This window comes from Neopelma chrysocephalum, unplaced genomic scaffold (genome assembly GCF_003984885.1).
Source record: "Neopelma chrysocephalum unplaced genomic scaffold, ASM398488v2 Primary Assembly neopelma1_23, whole genome shotgun sequence".
Lineage (NCBI taxonomy): Eukaryota > Metazoa > Chordata > Aves > Passeriformes > Pipridae > Neopelma > Neopelma chrysocephalum.
In genome coordinates this window covers 15,671,421-15,696,054 of record NW_020897691.1, presented here as the reverse complement: position 1 = coordinate 15,696,054, position 24,634 = coordinate 15,671,421, and the positions used below count along the sequence as shown (strand labels likewise).

The following is a 24,634-nucleotide window of genomic DNA, read 5'->3' as shown; positions in this document are numbered from 1 at the left end:
CTCCACGCCCGAGATCTGCGAGCGCAGGTCGGCCAGCGGCGCCGCGCCGCGAGGGAGCCGCGCCGCCGCCGCCGCCCGGGGCCATGGCGGCGCTGGTGCTGGTGCTGCTGGCGGCGCTGGGCGGCCGGGCCGTGCTGCCGGGCGGGCGCTGCGCGGCGCCGCTGGCCGACCTGCGCTCGCAGATCTCGGGCGTGGAGACGCTGCTGGAGGAGTTCCGCCGGCAACTGCAGCAGGAGGAGCCGGGGCCGCCGGCGACGGCGAGCGGCGGCGGGGGCGGCGGGGAGCGGTGCGGCGGCAGCGGCAGCTTCTCCGCCAGGCCCGACTCCATCATCCGCACCAAGGACTCCATCGCGGCCGGCGCCACCTTCCTGCGGGCGCCGGGCGCCGTGTCGGGCTGGCGGCAGTGTCTGGACGCCTGCTGCGCCGAGCCGCGCTGCACGCTGGCCGTGGTGCAGGGGCCCGCCCGCCCTCGGGGCACGGCGGCCGAGCCGGGCTGCTACCTCTTCAACTGCACGCACCGCGGCCGCCCCGTGTGCCGCTTCGCCCCGCACCGTGGGTACAGCTCCTACAGCCGCCGGACGGCCGGCAGCGCCCCGCCGCCGCCGGGTAAGCGGCGGTCCCGCGGCGGGAGGGACATGGCGGCGCTCGGCGCGGGGGCGGCGGGGCCGGCGGGGGGAGCGGGCGCCGTCCGTGCGGCTGCCCCGGTGCCGGGAAGGCGCTCCGGGGCCGAGAGGCGTCGCCGGCGGGAGGAGGGAGCGAGGAGCGCCTTTCGGCGGGACTCCCCGAGCCGGGAGAGGCGGCCCGGCCGTGCCCGAGGTGGCCTTACCCATGTGTATAATTATCTAAAGGAGGTATGCCAAGAGGATGGAGCCAGGCTTTTCTAGGTGGTGCCAAGCAATAGGACAAGAGTCAACGGGCAGAAACGGATGCACAGGAAGTTCCACCTGAATATGAGGAAGAACAACTTTGCTGTGCAGGTGACCGTGCACTGGAACAGGTTGCCCAGAGAGTCTGTCCAGTCTCCCTCACTGGAGATACTCAAGAACGATCTGGACACAATCCTGTGCCATGTGCTCTAGGATGACGCCGCTTGAGCAGGGAGGTTAGACCAGGTGACCCACTGTGGTCCCTTCCAACCTTACCCATTCTGGGAGGGTGTTCAGGCTTTGGGGGTGTTCGGGCTTGGGGAAACCCACTCCTCATCCATCTGTCTCTGCAGAACCCTTGGGGTCCACTGTGCCAGCCGGCCTGTGGCTGGGAGCCAGCCAGGGGGGTGAGCATGTTCACGGGCCACACACCCCTGGGGGACCAGAGAGGTCCCAGCTCCCTGGGAACTGCAGGTGCTGGGCACCTTGGAAAGCATGACTGGGATGCTGTTCCCAGCTATGCCAGAACCTGGTGCAGTAGCCTGAGGGCAAGCATATGCCTTTTTTCTTGGGGGTGCTGTCCAAATGTTATTGCCTAAGATGGTTTCTCATTCACTTAATTCAGGATTTTTCCTGCTTAAGAACTTGAGAGCTAGACTGAAGAAGACAAGGATACCTCACCAGTAGTTCAGAGGCAGCATGGACATTCTCCATAAGCACCTCTGGAACCTGGGCCACATCCAAAGCAGCAGTTTGTTCAACCCTGAAGCATATTTAAAAACAACATATTCCAGAGCAAGCAGCTGTAGATGAAAACAAGTCTGGATTTCTATATTTGGAGTCTGTTTCCTAAGAATTTACTTTCCCTCCCCCACCTCCTGTTGTTAAACAGTTACATCTTAAATAATTTTTACTTAATTTCATTGCCTCTGTTGACAATACCTTCCTAAATATCATCTGCATCTTCTTCAGCAATAGATTTCAACTGAAGTAAATTAGTCACTGCATGCAACAGGAAGACCTGGTATTGGTGTGGATGAAAACTGTGCCCAGATGTGCCTGCTGTTACTGCTCGCTTGGCAGGGGAGACCTTAGGCTTGAGGTCCATCCAGTCCTGCCTGTTTCTTGAGAATGTCAGTGGGAATCCCCTGGAAATATGAGAGAGCAGGGGCTCAATTTGTAGAGGCGTTATGATGCCTAAATATTTTTTGCAAAGTGTGTGAGCAGGATAATTAGAGAACTATAGCAAGAATCTTATGTCACCAGAGATGAGGAAGCTTAAGGTACCAGAAAAACCCAAGGTATGATTTTGACATTTTCAACGGAGAAAGTATTAGTTACACAGCATTATTTATGTAGCATCTTCAGGGTAATTGTGTTTCATAAGCCCGTATGCACTGGCAAGATAGAAGGGTTAAGACTAGATTTTACATTGAAGTCTTGAATTAGGCTTCATTTTGAACTGCCTTAATTCTTTTATAACCAGGAGCTAATACTATTGTACAACTAATACTCTACCTATTAGAAATCTTGAATTTCTTGAGTTCCTGGAGTTCTTGAATTCTGGAATTCTTAAATGCTTTGCCTTTTTGTCAGATTTGTGACTATCAGCACTGGGCTTGCAAGGCAGTTTCAATTCCCAATCTGCAAATTGCTCTGCGTCCTTTTGGGTTTATTTAAAAGTCTGCCTTGTGGGTGATGGTGGTATCAGAAACAGGGGATTATGATTTCTTAATGCAATTACACTGGAGCTGAAGCAAAGCCACAAAGGAGAATGAACTTTTATTCAAATGTCTGTCAGCTGTGACATAGACCAGGAGAGATAAAATTAAGATTGAATTATTTTGCTCTGATGTTCTTTACCACTGAATTCTTAAATTACATTGAAAAAATAATCTGGATAACAGGACAACAAAGGCACATCTCTTTTCCCTTCTGTCATCCCATGACTGAATTTAGAAAATTTAGGAAAGAACTTTTCATTTCAAGATTTTCTTCTATGAGGGGATCACGTTTTAGCTGTTCCTTTTTTTTTTTCAGAGTATTTGGTGTTGAGTCTTCTGTTGTTTTCTTTCTGAGAATACCAAATCAACATTTCTCCGTAGATGTGGTGCCCTCATAATTCCAAAATATTTTTAAGCATTAGGATACAGTGTGGGGTTTCATTTATGTTAAGGATCTTCATTAAACCAAACCCAACTGCTTATTTAATTCTGTGAGCAATTAATGGTAGATACATATTTCTCAGATCAAGTGTGTCTGTGCAGTTCCAGGACAGTTTAGAGAGACTTACATTTCAGTGTAAGTCCAAGTTCTTCACTATACACCCAGTTTGTGCTGGTTTGGCTGTGGATTTATGTTGCACTCCCAGGCAGTTTGTGCTGTGCTAACAGTGAAACCCCATATACCTATATGGAAATGAGAGGTAATTGTTTTCACCTTTGCTAGGCAAATTCTTAAATTTTTGATGTAGAAATAAAGAGGACTTGAGTGTCTCGTTGGAAATGTCTGACTTTGCTTCCGTGCCGCTCATTAGTGATGAGCAATGAAAAGATTCAACATTAAGGTAAACTAATATCAAACACATTCAGGAGCTGTCAGTGAAATAAACTTTTATAACAGAGTCGTCATTCAGAAGGCAGCTTAATTATTGGCAGGATAAGTCTGTATAAAGGATGGAGGAAGCAGAATAAGTTAAACCTATCGTGTTACCCCCCTAAAGAAAAAAGCATTTTTATAAAGTTGCACCCCTTTTTCTAGAAAGTAGCCAGCTCCAGCATCTCAGAGTGTTGACCTGAGATACCAGTTCTGTACTGCTTATTTACATTCAACCTAATTGCATGTTAAAAACAGAAGTTTAGAGATGCTTTCTGAGTTTTATTTTTCTGCTAACCTGTGGCTGATAGTCCTTTACTCCCATGAGTGATGGTTTTAAGTGGTTCCTGAGTATCCCTCCTTGGTTTTTTATGCTGACTTCTTAGAAGCATGTATTCCCCAGATCTGAAGGTGTTTTACTAACCAAGGATTATGTATTCCATTACTTAAAACTTTGCTGTGGAAAAAGAGTCTTCAGCTCAATAGAATATCTCCTCCCATGCCAAATGTCTCTATCAGGCCATTTTTTCCTTTACTAGAACAAACTTGAGTGGTTTTGCCATTGATTTACCTTTCTGAAGATAATCTGGTGCTTCCATCCTTTGGGACCAGAATGGTCCCTCAGTCATCTTTAGCAAAGAGCTGGCATGAATTTCTGTGACCTTCCTCAACATGAAGTGGTCCTTCCATTGCAACTCATGCTGTTGGAGTATAGAGTTAGTCCAGGAAGACAGTATCCTTATTGCTTAGGGCCCAGGGGAAGTGGGGTTTGTCTCTGCCCCTGCAGGACATTGATCTAGTCATTTAAACAGGCAGGTGACATGAAACCCCTTTCCAAGGTAGAAGCGGAAGAATGGGCTGTGCTGTTTTAGACCCAGATTGGTCTCTTTTTGACAGTTATTGGTAAAGTTAATAATTGTGGGAAGATGTTACATAACTCATATATACCAAATAAAAGTTGCCCTGGCACTATAATAGTGGTGGTTATTAACAATTAGGGGGTTTTTTTGCACCTAGATGTTGCTTTTAAAACAAAGTTGGTTTTGAGAACTGAGTGTGTACAAATTAGGCAAACCTTCCCATGCCAGCTGGATGAGTGAGAACTGGCTCCTTACTTTCTATTATCAGACCTTGTTTTCAGTTATTTGCATGTTTTCCTAACTTATGGCATTTGCCTTGAATTTTTCTGTGTCTTACCTACTGCTGACAAAAACAAGAAATAAGAAGTTTGCTGTTCAGTCAGAGACAAACAGTTGCCCAACTGCTCTGATGAGCTCCGTGCCTTCGAGCAAGTTTTTGATACTGTTGAAGAGCATGTCCAAGTAAGATCCCCTACAATGACAGGGAAATGCTTTTCCTTGTGCAGCTAACACAGAGTGAAGTTACAACCTTGTGTTCAGTAGATGCTTTTCTGAGCATAATATCAATATCCTTTACAGGGGTTGAAGAGCAGAAAACGCCCTGGCACTCCTCAGTGCCCACAGAAAGAATGAAACTTGAGTGGGGAACTGCAGAAAAATACAATCTTGTGGCTAAAATTGTCAAATACTGACTTGTTGATCTAGATTTTATCCCTCTGTCTTCCTTGCACTGTCTGCAGGTTGCAGAACAAATGACTTTACTTCTCACAGGCTCTGTCACTTAACAGATCATGGCTTTTGTTAGTCTAACCTGAAAAACTTGTGGTTTGATTGGCAAAAATACTTAGTACTCACAATTTTAATCAATAACGATTGTACTTGGAATATAGCAAAATGCTACAAATCCTAAATAGTCTGAAAATCAACCTTTGAATGTCTTAAATGAGGCACTTAAAATTGGTGGTTTTTTCTGATTCTGCTTCACCAGGGTGCCAGCTTATGCTAAATAAGTCTTTCACTCCTGTAATGATGTATTATAAAAAGAGACTAAAAGCCTATTAAGTTATGCAGAGTGCTATAAAAAGGGTGATGTAACTGTGTATGTAATTCATATTTAAACCTATTTTCATTAGTTCAGATTAAAAAACTATACTGATGCTAAAAATCTTGGTTTTTGTATTACTGAAACACACAGGTGCCTGAGAGGTTTTCTATGCCATGTGTTTCTAATGTAGCAGTTAATTCCCAAAGACATCGAATATAGAACAATTAACTAAAATTGAAGTAGATATTACTTTGCTTAATAAAATGTGCACTAATGAACATGTCCATCTTTCAGAAAGTTGCACAGCAGTGAAACAATACCTTAACCAAGAAAAAAAATGTGTTTTATATAAATAATAACTCAGCTTCCCCTGATAAGTAACTGGTCTTCTCTTTTTTATTGAAGAAGAAGAATACGATGAGCCTCCACAGTGCAAGGCAGGACAAGATATTGTGCTACAGTCACCTGTTGACTGGGTGCTTTTGGATGGCCGAGAAAGTTCAGATGACCATGGAATTGTGCAGTATGAGTGGACACTGCTGCAGGGTGACTCATCGGTTGAAATGCAGGTAAACGTGCAATCTCACACATGGACAGTTACTTCCAGATTGTTGTGTTTATACGGTTTTAAATGTAGAGCTAAAAATATTAAATGTATTCAAATGGATCTGTCCACCAGGCACCAAAATTAGGATGTCTGTACAATTTGAACATTTATTTCACAGAAATGTAGAGCAGCCCAGGTTGGAAAAGACCTCAAAAGACTATCTGGTCCAACCTTTTGTGGGAAAAGGAGCCTGGATGAAATTATCTGTCGAATCACATCTTGAAGACCTCCAGTGAAGGAGGACTCCCTGGAGAGTTTGTTCCAGTGATTATTTCTGGTGGTTTATACAGTTAATCTCTATCCTGGATGGCATGAGACAGCCAGCAGCAAACAAGTAAACACTAATACTTTACTGCCTTTCAGCTCTGCTTCCTTTTGCCATTGTTTGTGCTCACTTGCACTTGGTTTTCAGCCTCTGTGATCCAGGTTAGAGACCCATCAGTAATTCAGTTACTAAAAATTATTACCTTATTAGGTATTTTCACCAACAGCCTTCTGTCAGTGCTTCTGGAGAAACTGCAAAGAAATGTGTGATATAGACCTTTTGAGATATTTCATCCATCACTTTGGTTTCAGCTTAAAATTAGTCATCGAGAGAGGGATCCTTCATCCTAGCCTTCTTTGTGAATGCTCTAGGATCAGCAGAAAAAGAAAGGAAAAATGTCTCAAACCCAAAGAGTCTACTCATAGTCTGTTCACAGCCCACAGTATCCAGGGCACACTGGGAACTCCATCTTGAGCGGGAAGGATATGTAAAGGTGAGAGAGTGTGGAACAAAATGAAGCTTTAAGAATAGTTGCTAGATATCATCTAGATGAAATGAACATTTTATTACCAAGACTTGTTAATATAACCCCTTGCACTATTATTTTCTTTCAAGAGCAATTAAATACTCGGTGATGTAGTAATATATCTAGAGTAAGACAAAAATGAAAATTTTAAAAAAATATTTAAAATTTATATGTTTTACTATTACTCAGAGTCACTCTGAAAATACAGACAAGCCCCATATCCATTTAAACTTGTGAAAATCAGATTAGTCTTGGTGGTTTCTTTGTATCTGTTAACGGAAAATGAATTTGACACACATTCATGCTTAAATAAATACTTTTTCATTGTGTTCAAATGAGCAGGGATTTCTCCTACAGATATGTACCCTGATGATTAGTCATGATAATTTAATTTTTAGAGTTGAATTAATAATTTTTTTTCATACATTCTTCAGTTGATGTCTTTTGTGCTTTAGTTACTGCCCTGAAGTTACTGAATTTCATGTCATTTATTCTTTGAGATTAATGCATGAATCCATAGCTACAAGGGAGAATGGGAATGTGTTTAAATAAGATAAAAGGCAGCTGTTACATTGCTCTTATGGACTGAAGAATAAATAGAAGACAAAGGAGGTGAAAGGACTGCTATAGAGAGATCTTATCATATTGTAGAAGGAAGCCAGCGTAATTTTGTTTTTCTATTGTGACTGATTATTGCTTTTTAGATAATTTTTTTCTCAGATTGGGACCCACAGTCTGTAGCTGTGCAGCTCCTCGACACTTAGGGACAATAATGGGTTGGGGTTTTTTAAAATGCTGATAATCTGGAAATTTACTATCTATTTTAAGCCAAAGTTTCTAAGAAAGCAGGTACAAGCATTCTTCAGGGCAGGATGAAGATAAAAAGGAAAGCACAGAGGTCAATGGAAGCAGTGGTGGCATATATGGAAGTTTGTGGCATTTCTCTAGCTCTGCACTGAGAAGAGACTTGGACTCCAGGGCTCATGAGTTTTAAATACCGTATTTGCTCTCCTCGTAGTCACAGTGAACAGCAGCACATATTTTTTAAAGCATATTAATTTCTGTAATATACTAAAGAATAAAATTCTAAGTGGTCATACACTCCATCAGGATGTAGTCAACAGAATGATCAGATAACCGAGTGCATTCATGCAAATAGAAAAGGAAAGAAATTTCAGTTAGCAAATTCTGTTACTCAGAGAGAAAAATGTATTTATCAATACATTCTGCTATAAAGGTAGGTCTAGGATGTTTTATTATAGGTACTTCTAAATTACTATTGTACTAATAATGCTAGTTTGGTACCTGCTTTAAATTACCATAGAATAAGTTATTTTATTAATTTCTTAATGATCTAATACACTTTTAAGTTTTTTTATCCCATGACTTTCTGAAACCAAATGATTAGATCACTCACCGTAGATGAACTTATTTCTGGTTCAGAGAAAGCCATGGAAATTCAGCATAGGATGTGGAAAAATTCAGTCCAGCAATTTGCAAAAGTTGTGACTGTATCAAATGTCATACTGGTCAGAGGAGGGCAGTCTTGTTGATAAAGCCATGCTAACACTCACTTTATCATAAATCAATATATAGCAAAAGTCACTTCTGTGGATCCATGTATATTGTCTACTGACTAACTCAATAGAGAGCAAAAGGCTAATGTTTTACTGCCTAGCCTCTAAACTTACATTTCTAATTACTGAAAAATTGAGTTAAATGTATGTGTCCATTTATTTTCCAGTGCTAAGATCCACAGCTCCAGGTAACTGAGTGTATCATGAAAAACAGTACCTAAATATTGTGTTTATTTTTACAAATGAGTGCAAAAAAAAAAAAGAGATCAAATGTTACATGTTGACATACATGCTTGACTGGGCTGACTAGACTTAAGAGAATTATTAATCTGCATGAAATGAGCTCCCTATTCCTAGAAGTTTATACCAATGGATGGATTGTTTGTACCAATATGGTTTTTTTCACTCTCTGTCTTTAATCAGGTACCACAACCAGGAACACTGAAACTGTCTCACGTTCAGGAAGGCGGGTATATTTTCCAGCTAACTGTGACAGACACTGCAGGTCAGCGGAGCTCTGACAACATCTCTGTGACCGTTCTGCCCATGGTTCATTCCGCAGGAGGTGAGAAAATGAGTTGTTGTTGCCTGAGTGACACCCAGGGTATGGTATTCAGAGCAGAGCAAGGATCTTGGTAGAGGCAAAAATCTTATTCTCCATTTCTAGTGTTTTATTTTGTCTTTATCCATTACATAATGGCATCTCTTTCAGCTTTGAATCACTCTTTCAAAGTGAAGAAACAAATAAGCAGCAATTGTGTGTTACAGCAATAATACTTCCAAGCATCGAATGTTTGTCCTGCCACTGCTTATAAGCATGCAGGGTTGTAAAAATGAAATACTGCCATAGGTATCAGGCACATTGTAACATTGAGATGGTGTAAATAACATGACAAGGCTTGTGCTGTCAGTTAAACTTAGCTGTTGTGCTATCAGCTAAAATCAGTTAATTGTATTGTGTCAGGCAGACTAATAATAATAGTGACCTGCATCTGTAGTCTAAAAGATGACTTCTTGTTTTCATGCATTTAAGTTTTTCTGTCTAGTGGTTGTTATTGAAGCCTATGCTACTGAGGAAACTGAAACTGGAACTGACCCATCATTTTTAAACTCTGAGCTCCAGAAACATGTAAAAAGCATAAAGGGTAGAAAATAAGTTAGAATTCAGTGGCTGTGAGTCCTGGTCTCTTTAATGTAATAACTTCTAATTACATCGTAATTAACAAGTTGCTAGTACAGATCTGCTGCTCTGGCACAAAGTAAAACTTAAATAGTGTTATCACCCTGTTCAGCTGAACCAGTGAAAACCTTGCTCTGCACCAGTGCAATATCCCTATGTGAGAAGGTAGTCCCTGTGGTAATAAACTGGTATTGCAAAAAAACCTGCTTAATAATGCCTGTATTCCAGTAATGGATTATAGAGTTGTGTTCATAAATGTTTAATTCAGCTAAAGCAGCCAGAGAGGTTTACTGGTTTGTTTATTTGCTGCTGTGGGTATCAGGGGTATCTTTTATATGGAGCACATAGACGATACACTGTCTTTTTTATTTTTCTAATTCCCCATCTGTGTTAGCAATTCAAGTGTTACTGCTATAGCTAAACCAGTGCCTTAATGCATGCAAGATCCATGCTATTATTAGCGCTGAAGTTTAGGAGATGCATTTTCTGATTTTAGGAGTTTTAAACAGGCATCCATGTTCCTGCCATACTTCCATTAGCATTGCACAGCTTTTTGGTGCATAGCAGGATAACAACCAAAGGCTGTGACACCCTTATGCAAATCGATTTGCTGTTACAACATTAATCAAACACTGAGTTTGATAGTGCTTTACAAAGTCATGAACTACACTGCTGTTAGAAAGACAAAAGCATACATGTAAACACTTGAAAATTACAGGATCAGAATGGGTTTCAGGAAAGCTTTGAGTATGCAAATGTGCAGGGACACTCTCCATTTCCAGGGGAATCTAAATATTAGAGCAGGCAGCAGTCAGTCCTTTCTGGTGAAAGTCATTTGAGAGACCTTGTGCTAGCCCTATTCTGGTCTGTGCTGTATTGAAGTCATTGGATTACTGAGGTAAATAAACGACGAGCATTCTTTATCTATTTTAATTAGGTTGCAGAAAATATGCCATAAAAGATCCCATATAGTCCGTATGTGTGCATGTAAAACAATATATTGTCAGAAATACATAATGAGTATGTAGTAGGAATTACATGCTGGAGCAATGCCATTACAGCCATAGAGATTTCATTTATTTATTTTCAGGACTGTTCTGGGTCTTTTAAGCCTAAGAAGATCTCCTTTCAACTTAGGCCAGCAGAATTTAAAGCACTGTAAGGGTGCTGCACAAGGTATAAGGTGCAACAGCCTCCAGGTTGAGTATTCCTGCAGTAAAGAGATTTCCAGAATAGTGATGAAGGTGCCAGAAATAGCTATTACCTATATTAGCTTCTATGTCAATATGACATCAACTTTTCTTCAACTTTCTGCCTTGTTCATGGTCCTTCTTGACATAGCATGGTTTTGCTTTTTCCTCAGTGCTGCAGATTTTAGTCATTGACCCAGTACTTACTACCTGGATTTCTTGGTAATTTGGGAACTGTTTCTCAACAGCCTGTGTTGGGGTTTGCTCTCGCTACCAGTTTATCTGCGATGATGGCTGCTGCATTGACATCACTTTTGCTTGTGATGGTGTGAGACAGTGCCCTGATGGATCAGATGAAACTTTCTGCCAGAATCGTAAGTGTGCCAGGCTGTGGTGTAGATTGTGGAAGTAACCACAGCCCAAATGACCAAAGGGGAATGATGCCACTTCTGTGGCCTCTCTCTCCCTATAAGTAAGCAACTTGCTCCCAACATAGAGCCTTTCATTGGAATTAGCACACGGGAAGATGTAATGTCCACATACAGCAGGTGCTCAGAAATTTTCTTCAAAGCATATTAAAACTATCAAGGGTCCCTAAATGACGGATTTTGTGTTGAATATTTCAAAGATAGTTTTTCCACTTGCATGATGATTCTGGAAAGAAGAACTGTGTTTCAGAGTGTCTCAGAGATACTCTTCAAAGTGCTGCTACACACCTTACAAGAATCTGAAACACTCTGAGCAGGCAGGGGAACCAGCTGATTCACAATCACTCTATTTGCTTTCATTAGTCATCCCTCAGTATGTGCCCACGCTCAACTAAGTGAATGAAAATCATCAGAGGGTGAATTGGCACAATTGCTAACCACTCTGGCATTGATATTTTAGTTGCTGGACTTCACTATAGAGTTCATGAGTGTACTTTTGCTTAACAGTTGGCAGCTGGAACTCACATTTCATCATATGTGTGAACCTGAAGAAGCTTTTTAGCCTGCCCCTTTAATTATGTACAAAAATTATGATTTTTGTTTCTGTTAACAGTCAGCCCAGGTCGAAAGACAGTGACACATGCAGCTCTTGGCACTACCCAGCAAAGGACTGTAGGACTGACTGAAAACACAGATGAAAATTTCTCTGCAGAAAACACCCTGAAAGCCACTGTCAGAAATCAACCAGTTCTCTCAGTGGATGCAGACATGTCTAACCAATCGCTTTCTCAGGGACCAAAGAAACAAATCAGTGGATTTGTGCCAGGTAAGAGTTGAAATGAATCAGTTTCAATAAATCATTCTCTTTAAAGAAAGAAAATGTCTTGCACCTTAAATTTATTTTAATTGTTTTTTGGTGCTTAAGAGGAAAAAAATTGAAAATGTAAAAGACACAAAAGAAACCTGTAATAATGTTCTATGTAGGTTTTGATTTATTACTGTCAAGTCTGCTTTTTAGCAGGTGCAAAAAGAAAGTTAAAATGTAGGGATGCCAGGAAAATAATACAGTCTGAGGAACAAAACATGCAGTGAGCTAAATACAAATTCCGCCCCAGGTTCACCTGTGTAGGCTGATGTATTAAGGCTCTTTAAATCTGTAGGGGAGTACTTCAGGAGAACATAATAAAGTACTGTTCAACTTGGGTGAGAGTAATTGCTTTCCTCCTTGTGTTAATTATGACTTCTTTCTTTTTTTCCCCTCTGAACTAATATCTTTAGTATTATGGGCATTTTTTTTTTTCTGAACTGTGTCTCCAGGGCAGGAGAAGTCTTTCATCACTATAGAAAAGGCTCAGCCTTTGGTAACAAACAACCTCAGGTGAACGTGTACAGGTCCCCGGTATTGTTCTCCATAGTGGCTGCAGGCCTGTAGTGAGTCAGCGTGTGGTGATGTTACAGGCAGAGTCCCCAGCCCTGGCCTTTGTATGAGACCTCCCACTTTTATTTCTTCGCGTTTAGACTGATTTGTGCACCCCAAGACACAGCTATTTATAACCAGCTTTATTTTCCAGTTACAATAGAGCAGTGCTCAAGGCCCTCTGCTGCCAACTCTTGTAAAGGGCACTGCCCTGGCTGGCACTTGAGTGTTTCTTCAGATGCTTGTACTTCATCTGTGGAGACTGAAAAGGGAGTGAAAACAATGTTCTTCAAGAATTAGGCTGCCTCAGTGAATGCCTAGGGACCGATAGCAAAATCCTCAGTTTTCCCCTTTTCTGGCAGTGTAGATGACCTCGGTCCTCCTCACTGGAATGACTTAAATCCTGAAGTCTAATCCAAAACCTTCTTGCTCACATAGTCTTGAGTGACACCTAATATGGGGCCACCTAAACTAAACATCAAATTTCCAAGGGACATTGCAGCCTCCAGTGGAAATTCAGTTGCTAAGTAGGTCTCAAAAACCATTTGGATCGTGAATCCAGACATAAAACCAGAACTGAGGTGACCAACTTCAGCAACCTATAATCAGGGGTTGTAATTGGAAGTACATCTAGAAGTGTGGCACTTTTACATAGTCATTTTCTGTGTTTACCTATTGCACAGTGACTTACTTGCACTGGTTTTGCTCTCAAGGTAGCCTTTTGCACAGCAGTAGACATGCAAAGAAAGAAATTCTTATAAAACTAAAAAAGTGTGATGGGGCTTCAGTAATAAGTGTACTACCAGTAGCTGTTGTAATTGTTTTAATTTTAAAAAGGCAAGATTTTGCATGTCTAGTTTTAATTCTTGTGGGTTTAATATTGCTTTCTTGACAAAACTCAGTCAAAATTTAATTTTAGATGCTTAAGAATTTCCTTCAGAATAGAAGGTTCCAGTCTTTACTGACCTAGGAACCCAATACTTTTAACCAAAAAAGCAACAAACAGCTCAGTGAGGTTTAAAATCACCTATGGATCAGTTCCAAATGGGGTGCATGTGGTGAGACGTGAAGAGGTGCCACGTACCTGGGTCCAAAGGGCAATGCCAAAAAATGCTCTGCCAAAACCTGCTCTGAGCTGCTGTCTTCTCCTGCAGACACACTTCACACGAGTCACATTCTGTACATTAACGATTCACAGAGGTCCAGAGGAGTTCAGGTCCTGCCCCACTGGTGAGCATCACAGTCTTTATAAAGTTGAGGAGACCTGTTCCTAAAAATTCACCCAGATCCATTAATTAGACTTCTCTCCATCACTGCCATCTCAAGAAAGTTACAGACCAAACCTAATAATTATGTGATACAAAAATTAAGACACACAGAACTGCTGAAGCAGCTCATTTGGAGGTGTTCAGAGGGGCAATAATTGCTAGATGCATTTTTGAGGAGAGGGAAGCAGCACTGAACAGAAACCATACCAGCAGCCTCAAAAGCTCAGCAATTTCACTGGCAGAAATCCTGTTCTGGGATGGACTGTCTCCTGAGACAGTGCTAGAGCCACTACTGGTGCCAAGGTGGAACCTCTGCCTCTGAGTCACACTGAAAAGGTCTTTGTTGGCCCAAGGCTTGTTGGCCTGGAGTTGATTTTGCAAACATCCAGGCTTCCTATATACTATTATACATAAATTTTAAAAGTAAGATTTACTTATTTTAATTTCAATATGTTGAAAAGCTGTCTACTTAACATACATATTAAAGGGATGTGGCTTTACAGTGGCAGCACAGGTTCCAGCTTTTTATTTGTGGCTGCTCCATTCAGGGCTACATTTGTCTTATTTCTTAGTTGACTGTTTCAGATTGTCATGGAAATACAATCCAGGAAGGAAAACACGATGCTCTCAAATCCAGTGAATGCAAGGCAGAGTAAAAGAAGGTGTTACCTACTGGAGACAGCATGTGGCACATTCTAGCTGGCTGCTAGACTTGATGCTCGATACAGGAGCTTTCAGCTGACTTCTAAAGAACAGAAGTTTTTCCCAAGAAGTTGCAGGACTGGGGACTTGCTTTGTTTTCTTTTTTACATTTGTTTTTACTACAGTGGTGGTTACAGTACCAATAAGGGCATGTCCCTTCTGCTACTTACCTCTCCATAAACAGATTTCATCTCTCATATTCCAATAAAGATGTCCAATAAAGGGACCTTCTTGTCGAGTACCAGCATATTTATCTTTTCTCCATTTTAAAAGTAGCTGGGCTACGCTGTAATATTTTGGACTGTGGGATAGTTCCTGGTAGCAGGAATATGAGCTTTCTGCCTATGAGGGTCATACAAGGGAAAATTTGTCCCAGAATCCATTTTCTCTTAATAGTTTCTCTTTCCAGATGTCCCTTAACCTGCCATCTTTACTCCAGTGGCCCTCATGTTTGTCTCTGACTTGACACAAAGTTTTTAAGGATTTACACTGAAGTATGAAAATATGAAAATATGCAAGTCCAAATTAAGTACTATTTAAAATTTCTACCTGACCTAGCAGAGGATTTATTCACAATAAGGAGAAAAAAAAAACACAACCAAGCAACCAAAACAAAAGCCAAAAATCAGTCATTGTTGACAGTGGCTGAATCTCATTCTGCATCCTGCCTTTCCAGTGGGATTCCTCTACAGCTAGGTGACTCCAGGGGAACACTTAGTCCAACACTAAGAGATAACTTCCTCAGACACTCAGGGCACAGAGTCTTCTGCAACAGACTCATGGTTTAATTTTTGCCCAAACATTTTCTTCCAAAGTTGGGAGCAGAGGCAGGAAGAGGCATTTTATGTCAATAAAGGAATCTGTTCTCTCTCTGCAGACATACCTCCATAGTAAAGTAACCCAGACTGCATCTCCTGCAAAGGCCAGCACAGCATTTCTTCTCCAAAGAGCCCAAGTGTCCTTCTCCAGGGAAGTTCTTAAACCCAGCTGCATATTCTGGCACTGCTGCAGGTGCAGATGAATACAGCAAACATACATTTGCAGCAAAGCTCACTGGAGTGAGCAGTGGGCTGGCTTCTAAGCAGCAACAGCCAGTAGCAAACGTGGTCATGCAGACAGGTTGAATTCATGAGCAGCCTGAAGATTTGTGCTCCCCAGCATAGCCAACTCAAGTGTATAAATCACAATAACAGCTTTGCATTCCCCTGGCACAAGGTCCCTGCCTCTTCCAGGCTGCCCACACCAGCTGTTGTGCAGTGCTGTTCAGGGCTGGGATTACAACATCTGGCTGAGTGCCCAAGCCTTAGTCATGTTTTTACTGTGGAGGCATCGACAGTGGGAGCTCTAACCTAGATCTCTAATTTAGGGTAACTGGAAAGGGCTGTAAATTGCAATTTACTATTAACAGACTAGAAAATCAAGAGGAAGTGAAAACAAAATGAAACCCAGTTAACATGATTATGTCAGGCTTCTAAACTTATGTGGGGAAATTGCTCTTTGTTTTCTAGTGATAATAGATAAGGTGTTAAGCAGCACTGACTGATAGTCTCTCCAGTCATGTAAGAGCAGCCACAAGTCTTAACAAAATCCTACAAGCTTTATTGAAGGGATTCTGTTCTTCTACCATTCCAAAATTTTCCCACTAAACTTCTCTCCATATTTGCCAAATGTTTTTACAAGCAGTTGGCTTAAATATTCCATTTACTCAAATGGCAGGAAACAAATTTACAAAACAGGCATTTAGATCTAGCCTTGCCATTCAGGCTGTAGCAGCTCTTAAGAAGAGCCAATATCTTTTGAGTATTTTCAAAATAAAGACAAATATTTGTTTAATTTCATTCAGGAAAAACAGAAGCAGAAAACAGCTGCTGGTTTTAGTCTAAGTTACATTCGGTGATGTTGCACAGATCTGATACCATACAGGTACTTTAAAGCCAGTACAATTTACACTTAGGATTCCCTTAAGTCCACTTTACCTGCCAGAACAACATAAAGAGCCCAATGAGGCGGAGGCCACAGCTCATTCCTAAGGCATCTCCTGCAGGTGAACTTAGTGTTTATGTACCGCTATCCATAATAGCAAGGCAGTAAAACCAGAGCCGGGGAGGTGGTGTTCTGCCTTAGAGTGGGAACATCAGCACTGACCTCATGACAGTATTGATAAAACAATTTAAGCTTTAATTAACAGTTGTGAGTATTCGCTGCTGCCACTGACAGGGACACATTCTGCGGCTCTTCAGAGCTGATGGTAGTGGGTGGGAGTTACACAGAGTGCACGTTCCAAGCTAATTGACTTAAACACTTCCTTAACACCCACCACTCTATGTAATGCCAATTACAACATTTCACATTCATGTTTTACAGATCTTGTAGTATAGTGTGTTCTGCTGGCTCTGTCACAGTTCTGAAGGCTGCCAGCAAATGTCTCACAGCACAGTCAAAGTGCCCTTCAATATTTATGTTATCAGTAAACCCCCAATATAGTCAATACTTTAAAAATGTAGGCATATCACTGATTTTTGTGAGGGTGTTGGTGGATTAAGCTGTTATTCTTGCATGGTGTCCCCACAGCTATCGGAGTAGGACTTGAGTGGGAGGGCAGGAGGAGGGAGTCCCAGCTGAGTTACTCTGCTTTTTTAAAGTAGAACTGCCGCCCCATGCATTCCTAAGAACACTCCTTGGCAGCAAAGTATGTGTTGTCTCTTCTTGAGTAGGTAGAATGCTCTGTAATATCTTACCTACCACACAAGCTGCACTGACTCCATTCTCTTTGAAATGTTTTCCCCATGTATTTTCATGTCTTCCAAGTACCTAAGTTCTGCATCTGTATGTGTCAGGTAACAGGCAAAGTTAAGGTGATTTGTGCAGCCAACCTATGTGTTTTCTGCTTTGCGAGTTCCAAGGATAGAGATCAATATAACATGAAATGGCCTCATTTTCAACTACAATATGTAAAGAGCTTAAGCAAAGTTTTAGCTCAGACTAGTCTATACCTAATTTTGGAAGTTTGTAAAACAGAATTGATATCCTTCTTTTTTTCAGTGGAAAACGACCCCACTTGGGTTTGGTTGAGATGAATTGGGGTTTGGGATGCAAAACTGAATTCACATTTTAGCTTTAGCTTCACATTATTTCAAAAATTCAAGTTATACAGTTGAAGTCAGAAGTTCTTAAACTACTGTTCTTTTGTTTGATTTTTTTCCCTAAGTTTAGTACTTTACATTATTTAATTCTAGTGTCCTGTGGATAAGACTTTCTAAGTCACTGAACAGCCATATTCATTTATCTTGCTTGACTTTGTGCAGATAACAGTTCCTCAGGGAAAAGAAGAGATGATAAAAATGGGAATGGCATAATGGTGCCAAAGAGAGATCAGCTTGGAGGTAGTCATCCAGTCCCAGAAACAGGTAAGACCAACCATGTGAATTCATTTTGAATTACATTAGTTTTTCAGTCAGCTGGTACAATACACATACAATGGTCAAAAATTGAATAATGTACTCCATATTCTGGTTTTGTAGCATGAGTTGCTCAAAATATTAGCATCTAAGTGATAGACTAGCTGTATTTTTAAAGAAAAATGTCAGGTTTTCTCTACCAGCATCTCACTGTATTAAATAAAATGTAATTTCTCTTAACCTCGTTGTAGGTGCTGTGTTACCCTTAGCCTTAGGCTTGGCCATCACTGCTTTGCTGCTTCTTATGGTTGCTTGCAGACTGCGCTTAGTGAAACAGAAGCTTAAAAAAGCTCGACCCATTACATCTGAAGAGTCCGATTACCTCATCAATGGGATGTATCTCTAAAAATTGGATTTTGGTCAGTTGTTTTCTCCCCTTTCTCCTGTGTCCATGAACCTCTGCCTCTATAACAGAACCAAAATCCTTAGTTAATTTTCAAGTGTAGAAGCAGTTTACAAGATGAGGAACATATTCTTCCCCTTCAGTGATAATATAAAAAAGTGAGTAGATGCCCATGCTCAGAAAATAAGAAACGTTCAGGCTCCAAAGAGTAGATGCAGTTATGCAGAAGTCACTTCAACGTGGGGAGACCCCATGCTGGATGCAGGGTGCTCTTGCCCTCCCCACAGCAGCTGGGGTCTCAGCCAAGGCTGAGTGTGCCCCAGGGCCAGGGCACTGGAGCAGCCAAGGCCCAACAGCCCCAGCACAGGGGGAAGCCTGTGCCGGCATGCTCTTCTCAGTGCTACCACTGCTGCACTCTGCTCTGGAGACCGGGATGCTCCAACCAAGGCACTATTTCACTGTCCAGCAGAAACCCATTTGTGTACTTTCCCCCTAATGCACTGGAAGTGTTTTCATTAAAGAGTTTGCCTTGCTTTGTTAATTAAAAGCAATCACTATCTAGGCGCCAGCTTTTGTAAAGAAAATTGGGATTTAAAGATTAAAGCATCTTTTTTCCATTCATAGTTTAAACTTCTGTGTCGCTAGCAGAGAGCCATGCTTACTAAATGCTGAAATGAAAAAATACAAGTCCTCAGCAGATGAGCTTGGACCTCCCAGTGCTCAACAGCAGTCATGTACTGTTGCCCAAAGAAGCTGTGGATACCCCATCCCTGGCAGTATTCAAGGCCAGGCTGAATGGAGCCTTGAGCAACCTGATCTAGTGAATGGCATCCCTGACTGTGGCAGGAGGGCTGCAGCTGGATGATCTTTAAGGTCCTTTCCAACCCAAACCACTCTCTAATTCTGTGTATGATCCCAGAGCTGTCTCTCTCCCCAGAGCTCAGGGCTTGTTCAGCCTTTTCTACCCCTAGCCCGCCCCCCTCCCACAGCGTGAGAAAGCAGCACACAGCAGTTTTTATCCAAGATGCTGGAGTGTAGGATTCCTGCTGGTTATCCCATAGCTCCCTGCAAAGCTTGAAAGCTTTGGTGATCTGCCCTCAACCCAGAAAAATTCTCATAGAATTAGAGCAAGTAATTGATATGTGTGAGTGAACTTCAGATGTGTTAACAGTAAAATGTGTACAGTACATGTTATATATACATATATATACACAAGAATTGTGCTGTCTATCTTGTTTGTCCAAGAATGTCACATTCCTCATGGGTTCCAATAAAACCAGAGTCAAATGAGGCATGCATCTTTTTGTATGTCGTCTTTTGTACTTCAGTAGCTTCAAGTCAGCACAAATATTGCCATGGTATAAAAATAGTTCTTCAAGTTGTTTGTTCTTGATTACTTTATGTAAAATAGCTCTAATAAACCTATTTTATTCTTATATTTCTTGCATTGTCTCTATTGTCAGCTACCAGCTAAATTTTGTGCTACTAGACCATATCATGAGAGCATTTCTCCCTTCTGTGAAGCAGCCTTATAAGAAGCTGGAATGTGTGTGGTGGGGGGAGTTGTTGAGATACTTGCTTCAGGAAGACTGAGAATGACAGGGCATCTACCTGCAATGACCTGTCTCTCCAACAGTGCTTGAGCTGAGCAGGACAGCAGTCACAGAGCTGACTGTGCCAATCACTCAGGGAATCTGGTTTCCAGTGCTCCTTGCTCAGAGCCCTCATGCCACATTAGGCAAAGTCTGGTTGTCTGTACTTCAGCATTACAGTGGGTCCAGGAGACCATCTGCTGATGCTGCCCATTTCCAATTGGGGAGCATGGCCTCTCTTCCATTCCAGCCTACAGCAGATGCGGCAATTAGCACAAGACTCAAAAGACCACATTTTAAATACAGCCTTCTAGGGAAGACGCACTGTCCATCTGGTTAAGGTATTATTTCCCATCATTGAAATTTGTTTGGAGGTTACCATAGCAGCAAGAAAAGCAGTCTTTTCTCACTGTGCCCACTGTGCTCCTATTACACCAGCACACAGCCAGCAGCAGGACAAAAGGTTTGGTTTTGTTCTTCCAGGCAGGACAACAGTGAGATCCCACACAAAGCAGAAGCCAGCTAGTACAGCCATGGTGCGAGAAGCTGCTCAGCTTTCCAGTCACTTCACACAACAGCAGGCTTTGTTGCTGTGCTGCTGCGAGTGGAATAAACCTTCATGGATTTTGCGTATGACAGGCGAGAATGAACACCTCCAAGCAGACAGCAGCAGACAGCAAGCACGGTACAGGAGTTATAATGACGTGTTATAGTCGCCACAGTATTCCCAGGGACTGTTCTTTCCAGGAGGGGAGATGGTGACAGTTGCTGTTGTGCAGACCACCAGCCTGAGGCCTATTACTTCCCGGGTAATAGCAAACTCCATGGTTGGACTGAAATAAACAAAAAAGTTTTCGTCTTACCAGAAAGCCTGGGCATAGTCAGCTGGATGGAGAGCAAGACAAAGTTAGCAAAATAACAGATTGCCTTGGCAGCTTCTGCAATAACACACACATTGGTCTCAATACCATGTGCTATCATTTAATAGCTTTCATGCCATTTGATTTTAAATAAGTGATACTGAACTACTGAGCCGGAGCACACCTGGACACTAGCAGAAAATACTGTGGCAAGACACCCTTGTTGACACGCTTGGGGTGCTTTTCCCCCTTCTCTCCAGGCAATTCCCAGTCATTGCCTCCTTCTGACACCACTTCTGTAGCCCCTTCCCAGATGCTCCCAAGGTTGGAGCTCTCCCTCTAATGACAAGGCAGCACTCAGAACAGGCGGTGCTTGTAGCCCATCTTCACAGCTGCACTGCTAATACTGCTTTCATGGCTTCTCATGCAGACCCCAGGAGCTATGGAGTTATACAGTGTTTATACTGCAGTAGAAGTGCAACGTTCTGTGGGAAAATTGTCACTATTTGAGGTCTGTCAGATCTGGTTTTCCTGTCCCAAATACTGAAATGTGTTTATCCACATATCTGGGAGTATGCTCAATCCAACTAGTCTTACCAGCATGCTTAGACAGGTAAGCAGAGAATATTGACTGCTCAGATCACATACCCCTGTGGATATTGCTTCTCTGTGTACTAGGAGAGGCCATTATAATTTGTTTTGTCAGTGTATTTTAATGTTGATCAAGATACATATGTCACTTAGACTGCTTTTTGTGTTTTCATCTGTTTTGCCCTTCAGACCACCTTAAGGGTAAAAACTACTTCAGAGTAACAAACAATACCTAGGTTTGATCCATATTTAGAAGTAAGGGCTTTTTTCTGTGATATGGGTTGCTTGTTGCCCACTTTTGCAGGGGATCCTAGCCTGAGCATCCCGTAATCATTCCATAGCAGGGGCAGTTCCAAGAGCACATTTGCAAAACAAAAAGGCTGAAATAGGTCAGTGTGATGCTTCATTTGCTTTTCAAATCCCAGATAAACATAAGAGTTTCAATCCCAAGCTGTACAGAGCAAGTCAGAGGCCCAAACCAATAGCAATGCAAACATGCCATCCCAAAACAAAGAGAGAGCCTTTCTAGTAAGCCCCAACAGAATCCACAGTCATGCATCACTGAGGTCTGCGCTGGCTGCTTTCATGAGCATCAGGAATTGGGATTTTTTGGTTTCTAATGGCAATAGCTAAAGAGTAACAGCAGAGGGAAAAGGTGGAAAAGATTCAGAGTGATGACAAACATAAGAAACAGACAGAGGCAATAAACACACAGTAATTACTATGAAAGAAAAAAGCCCATGAAACAATTGGCCTGAGCTCAGTAAGAGGGAAACATGCTGTAAACAGGGAATATTTAAAGGGGGGGGAGGAGGAAAGCACATAGAAGTAATCTTGCTATAAGTTTTTCAATAGTTATTTAAGTCAGAAAGTGAGCTGCACTCTGCACTGGAGTCTTGAAACACAAAGAGAAGTCTGGAAGTACTGGATCAGCACAAGAAGCAAGTTCAGAAACAAGTTTTTAAAGATACCTGCTAAAATTTTAATTTTTGCAGTTGTAAGGCTCCTGGCTGACAGTTATAAACCACTCATAAATCAATAAAAACTGTATTTTGAGCAGGCAGAAAGGTTTGGTGAAGGACTGAGTCACAGTTTGCTTGGACAATAGAAATGTATAATCCTGTTCTAGGGGGCAGAGCAAGAAACTTTCACATAGTTCTTCACAACTAAATGCACTAATGCACTAAAGACATGCATTAAAGGTACCTACACTTGAAAGAAATAACTGGACAACACATATACAGAGGGAGCAGAGAATTTGAATGGGTGCAGGACTGGAAAGGACTTGAAAGCAGGCAACCCAAAGGAAGTTTGGGCCTATAGGGAAAGCATCCCTGAAGGCTAATTCTATGCACAAGAGGTAACTTTCCTGATGCTGCCCCTATATCCAGAGGAGATGAGCTTCTCTAGAGCTCTAATCAGAGCAGTAGCCTAGGCAGATGCTCTGAATCACCCATTCCCTAACCAGAAGCCTTTGAGAGCGTCCTCCTAATCCATAAGGCACCTGCAATAAAAGTTAATGATTAGTCTCAGATGCCCCTTCTCCATTATGAGCTGAAAAAGGATTTGGCAGAACATGGTAAACAAGAAACTTAACCTGTTCCTACTGAAGACACATAAGATGGAAACATAAGCTTAAACATGGCTAAAAAAGACTTCAGCTTCCCAGTAGCATCAGGGAATGTTTTCAAGAGTATCATCAGGTAATTTGCCCAGAAGCATATGATGAACTACAAAGAAACATTAGAAGATCGAAGTGAGATCTCAGAGAAACTCTGTTAACAGTCTTTATGAAAATAGTCTGTTGCTAAAACAGTTTTGCTAAAAGGCATGGGATTAAGTGTCTCAAATTTTCAAGTTTGGTGTGATCAGACACAAAGTGACTTATTTTCATTTTTCCTTCCTGAAGCTTTCAGGCAATTTTCAATGGGCAGCTGGATCTTCTCCATACATATTTCAGCATTAACTATGGCCATTCAATCATAATTTAAAGAAATACAATTTTAGTTCCTTAGCACATTCTGCTGAGCATCTCATTAACACCCTGCCAGGAGCATGAGAACAATAAGAGCCTTTCATAGGAAAGCTCAGAGCACATCAGCTGCATGATGAATTTGTGCTGTGTAAAAAAACTACCACCTGAAAAAGAAAGCAGCCCTGTATGTCAAGGATGAACTGTGGGAGGCAAACAGGTCAGGTAGAAGAAAGTTTAGAGCATCTCTGCCTGCGTAAGGCCATGTTTTAGTCCACGCTGATTTCCTCAGACCTGGCTGAGGCACGAAAACCCAAACCTTGCCACCAGGGGGGCTCTGAGCACACAAGCACATATTGTTTACAGTAAAGGCAAAGAGGGGTTATGATATCTAGAGTGTCTCTGCACTTCCCACAACTGGTCTGCAACCTTTCACAATTATAAGCAGATGGACAAAAACTCAAATACTGCCAACAAAGGCAAAGTGTACAAACCCACAAAATCATCTTAAACCCCATGCTTGAATCCATCTATTGTACACCACAGCATTTAAACTCTAATTTACATCCTGAAATGCAAAAGACCAATTTCCAACCTCATCATCTCCTGCATCCCCCCGTGCACATGATGCCTTTCGGGTAACACTTCCCCTCCGTGGTTTTTTTTTTTTTGTTTGGTTCTGCATAATGTGCTGGTGTGACCTTACCATTCACCTTTTTTTCTGAGCCAGGACCACCCCTCATTCACTTCAGCAGAATACCTCTTCTTAGGACATTGCTTGGGACAAGGATCAAGGGTTCCATAAAGGTGATTAGAATTACTGATCTTTTGAACTGCATCATAATAGGATCAAATTCAGCTAAATAGAACCAGAGATATAAATCATGAGCTTGGTTTGCATTACTTGCATCATGTCAAAATCAAGAAGGAATTGAGATCACGTCCTCTTTCTGTGAACTCCATTTAAGTCAAAAGCAGCACATCCTAGGGCACATTGAGTGAGAAAAAGGAAGAAAGCACTGCTACTGCTAGAATGTGTTAACACCCTTCTTCCTGGCAGGAAGGAGAGTACTAGTTCAGAATTTTCCTCTGGGCATTTCACTTTACCTCTTTGTGCTGACGGTCAGTTCCATAGTCCCTCCATACTCGAAAACCCTGGAGCTTGTCACTCTGTCACAAAAACACTGTACTCATGGAGAGAACTGCTGCCAGCTGGAAGCTCCAGAGCCTACCATGTAGAGGCCCCCTGGCTCCAGGCATTATTGCCCATTTCAAACTCGCTGACTACAAAA

At 42.0% G+C, this 24,634-nt stretch overlaps 1 protein-coding gene across 2 annotated transcripts; it reads left to right on the top strand.

The window, feature by feature from the left end:
- Positions 1–83: 83 nt before the first annotated feature.
- Positions 84–19,763, top strand: LRP11 (LDL receptor related protein 11). Of its 2 annotated transcripts, XM_027688048.1 has the most exons (7): positions 84–606; positions 5,772–5,935; positions 8,765–8,906; positions 10,960–11,085; positions 11,753–11,965; positions 17,832–17,933; positions 18,176–19,763. In XM_027688048.1, the coding sequence occupies exons 1-7, from the start codon at positions 84–86 to the stop codon at positions 18,328–18,330; spliced, it is 1,425 nt and encodes a 474-aa protein (XP_027543849.1). In that variant the 3' UTR covers positions 18,331–19,763. The 2 variants fall into 2 exon arrangements, with proteins under 2 accessions (XP_027543849.1, XP_027543858.1); XM_027688057.1 differs by lacking the exons at positions 17,832–17,933; positions 18,176–19,763 and adding an exon at positions 14,410–17,823.
- The last annotated feature ends 4,871 nt before the right edge of the window (positions 19,764–24,634 follow it).

Bases quoted from the DNA above. Each gene is read 5' to 3' on its own strand.
- LRP11 (XM_027688048.1), top strand. From the start codon at position 84: ATGGCGGCGCTGGTGCTGGTGCTGCTGGCGGCGCTGGGCGGCCGGGCC. The intron at 8,907-10,959 runs GTGAGAAAATGA...GTTTCTCAACAG, and splicing joins CATGGTTCATTCCGCAGGAG to CCTGTGTTGGGGTTTGCTCT. The intron at 11,086-11,752 runs GTAAGTGTGCCA...TTCTGTTAACAG, and splicing joins TGAAACTTTCTGCCAGAATC to TCAGCCCAGGTCGAAAGACA.